The 10306-nt window shown below is 43.8% G+C and overlaps 1 protein-coding gene across 2 annotated transcripts; it reads right to left on the reverse strand.

Annotated features, from left to right (window-relative positions):
* Nucleotides 1-3354: 3354 nt before the first annotated feature.
* On the reverse strand, nucleotides 3355-10096 carry FST (follistatin). Of its 2 annotated transcripts, none has more exons than XM_031609451.2 (6): nucleotides 9837-10095; nucleotides 7748-7939; nucleotides 7125-7343; nucleotides 6561-6785; nucleotides 5194-5424; nucleotides 3355-4472 (listed from the first exon to the last, which is right to left on the reverse strand). In XM_031609451.2, exons 1-6 carry the CDS (start codon nucleotides 9916-9918, stop codon nucleotides 4390-4392), a joined length of 1032 nt encoding a protein of 343 aa, XP_031465311.1. In that variant the 5' UTR covers nucleotides 9919-10095; the 3' UTR covers nucleotides 3355-4389. The 2 variants fall into 2 exon arrangements, with proteins under 2 accessions (XP_031465311.1, XP_089987918.1); XM_090131792.1 differs by lacking the exon at nucleotides 3355-4472 and adding an exon at nucleotides 4480-4715 and having other exon boundaries at nucleotides 9837-10096.
* Nucleotides 10097-10306: the final 210 nt, after the last annotated feature.

Genomic DNA, 10306 nt, shown 5'->3' on the forward strand with positions numbered 1-10306 from the left:
TAAAGTGTTAAATTGTGAGTTAACAAATTTTCATATACCTCCAAGACTCATGGTACCATATTGAGTCTGACATGCCTTCAAATTGTAGTAATATCAAACAAAAAAATGTAATTGCCCTATCACTAGGGACTTATGAATTTAAAATCTGATACTTTGTGAACTTCTTGGTCTATGTGCAAATGCTTTGCTTCACCAGAAAGCATGGAATCCTCATTCTTCAAAGGGATAATATACAGATGTTTCTGTGCTGGTGATTCATTGTATAGTAAAATGTCACTGCCTAGAGAACAGTACAGTGTACTGAAATTTAATTTCACCTGATTCCCATTTGGAGGGAAAGAAGGAAACATTTTTATGTCATAAAAAAAAAAAAGAAAAAAAGAAAAAAAAAGGCAGCTGTTTGAAATTTGCTGTGGGGCTTGGAATGTAGTTTTAGTGAAATGCATTAGAAGGCAGAAAGCAAGGAAAGAGGTAAAAGGTGCAAAAGAGTTTCATTATATTACTCTTAAGTCTATCAGGTGGACTTAGCTATCAGGAATGCTTTTGAGTGTGATCAAAATTGTCAGTGCTCACTTGTATGTATTGCATGGACAAATACATTTGGGATCCAAGGCTTTAGGAGCAATATTCTTACCATTCAAATGCCTCAAGCTGAGTCTCTTGGAATTGAGCTGATTTTATTTAAGTACCAGAATATGGGTTTCTGTTTTCAAACATACAAGCTCCACTTCATGTTTCTGGGCCTGATGTTTAAGTGCCTGCATTTATGAATGGAGTTCACAGGCCTGGTATTCAGTATCCAAGTACATGCCATGGTGAATGAGGGTTTTTAGAAATGTGATCTACAGTAAGGAGAATACATGTGCCATCTGATAGAAAACACTGAAGAGAAGGATATTTCTGAACATTTATTTCTCTTCTGGATTTAGAAGCTTATGCAACTGGCTTCAGAGCAAGAAATCACATTCATGCATCCGTTAAAAAAAAAAGAAAAAAAAAAAAAGACAGGAACTGGAAACAAAGATTCAGCACCTTACTAGGACTGAAGGAATCAAGATCAGATTTCCACACCCAGGAAGTTCCCTACATACAATTCTGGAAGCGAAGGAAGACAAAAGTAAAGCCTCTCCTGTTGTAGCTATGACTCAGTGTGTAGAAAGAGATGTGAGATTTGTAATCTTGATTTAAGCAGAGGATTAAGCATGATTTCATAGCTCAAGGATGGAGGCACTAACATACTGGGGGAAGAAAAAGGGGAGGCAACCTGGATTCTAGCCTCTGCTTCAAGCATTATTTATGTAGGTTACTCAATTACAAATGCAAAATGTGTAGGCAACCCCTGGGGCGAGAACCCAAGACTTCCTCTTCAAAAGGAGCACCCATTAGGGTTGCAAATTATCCTCTCTCAATGAATCTTGCTTCCTCTCGGACAGAGAAGTATGGCTTCAGGAGGCATGACAGACAGTTCTCTGAGCTTCTCCCTGAGCTGATGGTGAATGTGGGAACACTCTCCCCAGGAAGACAGGCAATCAACCTGCATCTCCCGCTTCATCAGCAAGCACCTTAACTCCAAGAATGATGTTAGGCAAAGCACTGGCAGTTGTGCTGCCATAACCCCTGGATATGTTTCTAGGATAAGTCTCTGGGCTGCTATGCTGAGGTTGGTGCCTGTTAGGCGCGCTTCAAAGATGCTTGCCTGGTGAAGCCTCTCAAGAGGGACCTCACCAGTACAGTGCAGGCAGGCTTGCTGCCGGTAGGTATTGAGATTTCCGCTGTATAAAAACAGCAGCAGCAATGGAAAATGTTGTAGCAGAACTGTAGCAGATTATCAGCATAATCCTTATACGGATTTTTTGTGTCTGTTTAGTATATATACATGTGTGCAAAGATAGCTTCATAGCATTCTTGATGCATTTCTGAATTCTTCTATCAGTGACTTTCTCCCAGTTATTTTATGAAGCAAGGCATAAAATTGCAACTCAGAAATCCTGCTCTGCTGCAGTCTTTCTTTAAGACATGTAAATTTATTTACAATTATAAGCAGTGTTTTAATGTTGCCTTTTTTTTTTTTTTTTTTGAAATGAAGTAGCTGGCACCTGTTTGAATTTGAGAAAAATATCTTCTGATACTCACCACATCTATTAAGCATTTCATCTCTATTTCATTGTCATGAGTTCATTAGTTCCCCAAGAGATTCTCAGATAGGGTCTGTTTCTATCCCTCTGTTCTCCCAACCTCCGTTCTCTTTTATTCTGGGTTCCATTGCCCTCAGGAGACTAAAATCCTGCTCACTTTGCTCCTCGCATCATGCTCTTCCTTGCAAAGAGACTACTCATCTAAATGAAGCAACAGGAAGAGGAAGGGCAGAATTTTTTTTTGCTATCATTTTGAATATAATATTATGAATGCATGTCTGTAGTCTTCACAGATGAATAAATTATATTTGCTTTAGGTAATGCTAAACAACCCATAACAAACAACAGTTTACCATGTAGTGAAAAATACACAGAAGACTATAGCAGGAACATGATTTATATTCAAACAAAACGAGTAAGTGAATTTCTGCTTCAAACCTCAACTCAGCAAAGTGCTTAAACACTACTTACTATGGTGCTTAAGTACCTTCTTAAGTTCTGTGCAGCATGATAAGAGAAATTTTGATAAGTGGAGCCTTGTTTGAGAGAAAACTCTAACTTTGGGAACATACAAAAAGATTTTGATCCCTGCTGTGCTTATGGCTACCTTTCCTCTGAGTTCACTGCAGCCATATCCACTTTTAACAGTTCCTCCAATCTGAATACTGGTTCACTAAACATAATTTCTGAATTGACCTTCCTCTCAAGAGTGATAAATTTCCAATAGATAATGTGCTCTTTGATGTACCCTTTTTTTTTTTTTTTTTTTTTTTGTCTGTAGTAGTTGTTACAGATCTTGAATTTGGGCAACTAGGCCATCATTTGCCTAGTCATCTAAAATGATTATACAACTTTAAGCCCCTTAACATGGATCTGAATCTTAGGAAAATTTCAAGCGTCTGTTCAAAACCTCCTAGAGATGCACAAATTAAAGATGTCCAAGAAGCAACAGATATTTTATTCTCAGGATGGGGAGGGAAACAAAAATGCTGAACCTCCTCCTCTCCATCAGAGTACTTGGATTAAAAATGAAGCAGTATCAACAGACAGGAGATGTTGCTTCTGTCTGAAAAATGGGGTTTCATGAATCTAAGTAACTGGAAAGCTTACTTAGATTGCCTTAGTCAATGCTACATTAGGCACCAGCTTCCATTCCCCTACTATTGGTAGATCCTCTTTGCACCAGAACCCTTTAGAAGATAAAGCTGAAGACTGCATCTAGGGAAAATTCCATTTTTTATTTTTTCACTCATCATTTATTTACAAATACACATTATAACTTTTATATACATTGCACATTTACATGGTAGAAAAGTACAAAACTATATATTTAAATGAATTTATATTTAACTCGCCATGTTTGAAAATATAAAATTGCATCAGAAAAAAAAAAGTATTATGAAAAGCAAGAAACTTGAACTGATAAAGCTTTGATATAACTTTTAGTGACACGCTGATTGGGAAAACAAAACTTTGAAGGTTGTACTGCAAGACCATCTTAAAGGAAACACCTGATAAACACGCATTTTACAAAAGAGAATAAAAATAAAATAAAACCCTTATTCTTATTACAGTGAGCCCTGTAGCTATTAACAACCTTCATAATCCCATTTCTTTGGGTCTGGAATTCTTATGGTACAGTATATATGCTGAGCACATTGAGATCACATCAGGACATGATGTGATCAGAAGCAGAGAAAAGTAAAGTGGGAGAAGTTTCCTTAAAGATCGCCTCGCTGCACCCTAGAAGTATATTTAAGTCAGTTACAACGCCTTTTGGTCAGTCAAGATTCCTTGTAAACAAAAACCCGAGGGATCTTTTATGTACAGAACCGGCAAGAAGAAAATCCAATAAATAAACATAACAGAAACCAACATGCAAGTTTTTTAAAGTGGAAAAAAGATAACCCCAATAAAACAAAAAGATGAAACCATCTTTTTAGGTAAGTTTTAAGGAATGGACTTTCATAGTTCACAAGAAAAAAGAAAAGCTTTACTTTACAAGCAAGAGACCTCACAATAAATAACACTGCTCTTCCCGTAACGAATAAACTTCTTCAAAAAACAAGGTGTACAGTCAACCAGACATTTTATGTATAAATTATAAAACATGACACAGTATAAATAAATGTCTACGAGACTCAACTATATGTATACTTTTTTTTTTTTCTCCCCAAAATAAATAAGCATACACTTATTTACAGTATGGACATTGATTTTGTGCCCAATGGCTGTCCCAATAGTGATGGAAGTTTTACCACTCTAGAATGGAAGATATAGGAAAGCTGTAGTCCTGGTCTTCATCTTCCTCTTCTTCCTCTGGGTCTTCATTAATGGCTAGATGGGGGAATACAGGGGAGCTGTTGTTTAAATAAGGACAACAACAGCGCAGAAGCAGCTCAGTGCATGTTTTCAAAGCCCTCTGAACAGCCATAATACAGCGTTGCATTTTATGCGACTTGTAGTGAGATGCTCTTTGGCATCTGCTGTTATGCAATAAGGGTTTTTATACATAATCTATGAAGTCATAACTGCAGAAAGTTCTGAAGAATCAATGGCTCAGGTTTTATTGGCAGATTCCTGAAATCAAATAAAAAGCGCTCTTGTGTTCTAGGTTTAACTACTTTTTGTCCTTCATTCAGAGTTAGTAGATGCAACTGTGCTAAACCAGGTGCCCATGTGCTACCACCAGGCTCATTCTTTTGGACAGTTAAGAGTTTACCGAGTGTTAATAAAGCAATCAGCGAAGCACATGAGAGCAGACAAATTAGGAAAAAATCTCTAGAATTATGCTCCTAGGGCAACCCCTTTCTGATAAAATGACTTATCCTCAGTAAAGACCCAACACCCCAACTTGAAAGCACACTGGTTGTTGGAGATCTACTGTTTTTTATCAGTAACCAAAGTGTGCGCACGATACACCCGTACTCACATGGCACATGTGCCTTATCTTGAATCTCTAAATCGAGCTTTCTTGGGTTTAACGATGTAAGTCTTTATTAAATAGGGATTGCCTTCAGAAGCCTTAGGTGTCTGCAGAGATAAAAATCTCACTTACAGTTGCAAGATCCAGAGTGCTTTACTTCTAGAAGCACGCCCATGGAGCAGGCTGCCTCTTTCATGGCACACTCGCTCGGATAAGTCGTGTTATCACTGGCACAGACTGCCTCGTCTGACTTGCTTTCAGGGCAGAGCTCATCACAGAGGGCACATCGACCTCTGCCAACCTTAAAATCCCACAAGCATTTCTTCCCAGCACTGCACTGAATATCTTCACAGGACTTCGCTTCTAAAAATACACACAGAATACTAGAGGTAAGTGAACAGACAAAGAAAACAAAGAAAAGCAATTCCTACCAGCCCCAAACTCCTTTTCCCTCAGTGAACTAGGAATAAACAAAGCTAAAATGCAGTAGCTGGGTTAATTCTTGCCCGTCTTAATCAAGCAGATCCATGGACACATTCAGCCAGGGCTGAAGGACAGCTGTGCCAGTGGAGCTTGGTCCTAGCAGTACGGAATTATGTTTGCCTATTTCACATGGCCTTCCTGTTCCATTTGCTGTCAGCGGAAATTCAGCTCACCAAATTAGTGATAAGTGGAGAATTGTCAACGCATTCAGCATTTCCAGATCAATTATTTTTAAAGTAACCCACACAAAGCTGCTGTCTACAAGACTGGAAAGGGAATTCACCTCAGACTGTGCCAACCAAAAGCAACCTGAGATTCCCCAGCATCTCACCAGCAATTTGGAGGGGCAGAAGTTGCCCTAATGTTGCTTCCTTTCAACATACTTCACTATCTCTTCTTTCTCAAAATCACAGTGCAAAATGTCAGGATGCACAGAGGTTATTTTCCTGTATTACCCATTAACTGTCCCCAAACTCTAATATTTTTGAAGAGGAAAAGTAATCAGATGTTTCCAATTACATTAATGCAAGCTTTGTTAAGACCACTTGAAGACAATTATTTCCAGGAATCCAGATCCACTGAACATCATGACCTTGTTATGCCGTAACCATGTCATCATCTACCTAATGGTGGGTACTTCTCTCTTAGATGCTAATGTCAGCACCCACGCCGACAGCAAGAGAAGCAGGATCAAGCCCTCTACTCCCTTTTGCAGGTTTTTTTTTCTTTTTCTTTTTTCTTTTTTTTTTCTTTTTCCCCAGAGCAAAGCTCATTCTGGCTTTGCTTTCTCCTGGAGGGGAAAAAAAAACGAGGCTGCTGGGATTCTTACCTGCTCCAAAACACAAACTTACTCTGTCTCTCTCTCCTTTCCTTCCACTCTCCCCCTTCCACTCATCCATCCATCCATCCATCCATCCATCCATCCATCCATCCATCCATCCACTTCCACACAACATGACGAAACAGATGAGTCTGCAAGCTCCCCATACACTTATCCCTCCAACCAAGATACCTACTGATGCATTTTCCCTCGTAGGCTAATCCAATGGATCTGCCCAGCAGGCAGGTCGCTTTTCTCAGGTGGCAGGCACTGGCATAAGTTATGCCATCATTCCCACAGAGATACTGCTCAGGGGAAGTAGGCTCAGGGCAAATTCGATTGCATGTCACACAATAGGCGTTATTAGTTTGATCCACCACACACGTGGAGCTGCCTGGGCATAAAACATCCCTACAGGTCTCTGAAATAAAGATGGAAACAAAAAATGATTAGTAGAAGATTTGAGCACTCCAGGGAGGAGTGAATGGGTGACAGAATGACACAAACAATCAGACAAAAGCCTTCAGCAGCGGTCCTCATTTAAGGGCTGCTGGAGACCTTTCCATCTCAGAGTAGCATGAGGGACACAAGTTCTGCTAAACTATGGATAACTCTCAATCAATCCACCCACGTCCTGTCTGTGAGCGTGGTTGGAACATCACTCTGGTTACTGTGGAGAAGTATGTCAGCTCCTCCTCTCTACACTCAGACACACACCCTATGCCATTTGATGGAGACTGGATGAGATTTGCAAACCTACTTTTGCACTTGCCCTGATATTGGACTTCAAGTTCGGGCTGTTCTTTACATCTGGCTTTGAGAAGGGCACACTCGTTCCTGTAGGTTTTCCCATCTAAGCCACACACAGGGCCCTTCCAAGTGATATTAGAGCAATCCGGAGCACAAACACACCGAGGTTTGTTCTTCTTGTTCATTTTACATTTCTTCCCAGGTCCACAGTCCACGTTCTCACATGTTTCTGATAGAAGGAAAGAGGCACCACTTTAGCACCAAGTATGCAGAAGAGACTTGATGTCAAAAGTGCCCAAAGAAAAAAAGACACCGTGACCCCCAGGCATAAAAAGACAGCCTCCCCCCCTCACCCGATTCGGACCGCCCCCCCCCCCCCCCTCCTCCCACTGCTACCATGCAGGAAACTGACCTGGAAAGAAATCCTGGAGCCAGGAGGGCCATGCACAAAGAGACCCCTCCCCATCTCCCACTGACCTGCACGCATGAGAAGCAGCAGTCCCCTATCCCTGGGGCTGCTTTGGAACAGCCCTCAAGCCTCGGGGGGTGGGCAGCATGAGGACAGTGCTGCCGTCTCCAGGCCCTCATCTCCCACCCCAATCCCGAGCCACTCGCTGCTCCCGGCCCTCTCACCTTTGCACGGGATGCAGTTAGGGGCTCCCCCATTAAAAATCATCCACTTAAAGAGCGTGTTGTCGTTGACGTCTTCCTCCGTCCACGAGGTCGTCAGGCGACCGCTCTTGCAGCACTCCTCTTTGCTGAGGTCGGTCTTGTAGAGGACCTGGCAGCGGCCGTTCCGCGCCTGCCGGAGCCAGCAGTTCCCAGCTGCGGGGGACAGGGGCGCACCGGGCCGGGTCAGTGCCGGGACCAGCAGCGGAACGGGCACCGCGCGCGCCTCGCACTAGCTTTTGCTGGACTGCTGGCTTTATTTGTCCCGTTCCACAACCCGCAGCTGGCCCGGCCCGCTTGGGTGAGATAACAATAAATAATATATAAATCAGAAAGAAAAAAGACGGGATCAGAACAGCACGAGGCAGTCTTCCGAGGTATTTACTCCATATGTAGAGCAGAAGGAGCACTGCCGGCACGTGACAGAGGCTTGAAAAGGATGTGCATTTAAAAGGGAATAAAAAGAAAGTCGCGCTTGTAGTTCCTCCCTCCTCCCCCTGCCCTCTCCGACGCGGCCGCCCGGCAGCATTGTGTTAGTGCCGCACGCACCCCAGCCCCAGCACGTTTTGCAATCCGCACCGACTGGGAACATTCGCTGTGAGCGAACTCTTTCGAAATCTCCACATTTCGCTGCTTCTATTAACAAACGTCTTCCCTTGGCTAAAATAATTCAGCAGACCTCCGACAACAAAGATCAGAAAAAAGAAAAATAAAGTGAGGAAAGTACACGAAACGGGAGGGCACCCCGAGGGAGAGCTCCCTGCGGAGTTTTTCAGAATCGATCACGCTGGAAAAGTTGGAGGTGCTGTTTCTCCCGCGAGCGTTTCAGAGAAAAGCACACTGTCCTCAAACCGGATAGAGTGGTTTTTTTTTTTCTTTTTTTTTCTTTTTTTTTTTTTTTCACTGGTATCCCTGTTATTCGTGGAGTCAAGCCAGGAACATGAGTCCAAGCAACCCCCCCCTATTTTAGCTGGAGAGTTTGGGTTGGGATAAGCCTCTTGTGAATAACCAATGCGACTCCTCCAGCGACTCGATACCAATTGATTCCAGTGCCCATCCAGCGAGGGCTCTATCCTGCTTCTTCCTCCGACAGAGCGCACCGCACCAGGGCCGGGCTTGGCCCGCCGGGGCGCCGCTGGGCGCGGGGAACACCACCCCCCGAGCCCCCACCCCCCCACTTTTCCCCGGCTACAAAACATGGAACAAACAACGCCCTTAAAGAAAAAAAAAAAAGTTTTGCGTCTTACAGTTGCCTACATTAACTTCTGCTCTAGGTCGGGAGGGGGTGAAGAAATGGGAAAAAAATGAAAACCCAGCAGCAGTTAGACCATGCAGGTTGAAACACACTCAAGATCAGGTGGAAAAAAACAAAAACACCCAAACTGAAAATCAGTGTTTCCTAGTGTCGAAAGAGGGCTCTTAAGAGTTGTCACTATCAGGTTCAGGATTGTTTTGTTCGCATGGGAAAGAATAATAAAAGTAAGCAAACTTATTTAGGCACACTCCTCATAGCAGGAGAATTTACAGCACTTATTCACACACACACACACACACAAAGGGGGTGGGGGGAGGGAAGGAAATCCCAATATTGAGGGAATGTCCGGAAAAGTGACCACCACCGCTTTCTGAAAGTGTCAGCTGTGCGCCCAGGGCTCCACATCACCTTCTCTTCTGTCAGAAGGCGAGATAAAAATCTGAGCTAAATTACCGAGAAACTTTGAGCACTCGTTCGGGACATGAGCACAGGAAAAGTTCCCCGCGATGCTGCTCCTCATTCACGCCGCATAGTCATGAGGAGTGCCAAGAAACATCTTCCAGTGCCCTCCGTGCCCATGCGGAGCAGGGAAGGTCCGGTCCGAAGAGAAACTACGTGACATCTCTGTGCCCCGTCCCGAGCAGTCCCGCGCCCGCTGCTAACTTCTGTACGGTTGGACCTTGGAGAGAGGCGTGTAACACCGCAGCGAAGTAAGCAGCGCACGAAAGACGGAAAATAAGAGTAATAGTAACAACACTAATAATAAAACACACTTCCGAATAAGCGCTGTGGTCTTACCCTGCGCTGTGTGATCCTCCATGAAGTGGTAGAGAAACATCAGGAGTACGAGCATGCCCGGGTGGATCCTCTGATTTAACATCCTCAACGTAGCAGGGAGTGAGAGAGACACAGGAACAGCGTGAAGGGGAGTAGGGAGACGGAGCGAGCACCAGCCAGCCTGCTTATGATCGCTCTATTGAATGAACGTCAGGCTCTGAATGCAGTCTCTCTTTAAATCTATACGGGGGTCTTAGCTGTCTGCGGTGGGCGGTCTCCTAATGTGTGTGTGTGTCTGCTCGGGGGTGGGGAGATTTAAAAAGTTCAGTGTGAATCAGGTGACATTTTCCACCTTCTGGAAACCCTCTCCAATTATCTGCTGGAGGTGCACGCACACACGCGGGCGCGCTCCTCCGAGCGCGCACCCGCGCAGCCCCGCGCGGCGGCGGCACGGCACGGCACGGCCGGGGATCGCGCAGCCTCCGCGGGCG

The sequence above is a fragment of the Phasianus colchicus genome, chromosome Z (genome assembly GCF_987193195.1).
Source record: "Phasianus colchicus chromosome Z, bPhaCol1.hap1.1, whole genome shotgun sequence".
Lineage (NCBI taxonomy): Eukaryota > Metazoa > Chordata > Aves > Galliformes > Phasianidae > Phasianus > Phasianus colchicus.

What these genes read in the sequence shown, in the direction of transcription:
- FST (XM_031609451.2), bottom strand. Translation starts at nt 9,918, where the DNA reads ATGTTAAATCAGAGGATCCACCCGGGCATGCTCGTACTCCTGATGTTT. An exon ending in ATATCAGGGCAAGTGCAAAA is followed by an intron (nt 6,786 to 7,124) that starts GTAGGTTTGCAA and finishes TCTTTATTTCAG; the next exon opens with AGACCTGTAGGGATGTTTTA. An exon ending in GCACTCTGGATCTTGCAACT is followed by an intron (nt 4,473 to 5,193) that starts GTAAGTGAGATT and finishes TCCCCCATCTAG; the next exon opens with CCATTAATGAAGACCCAGAG.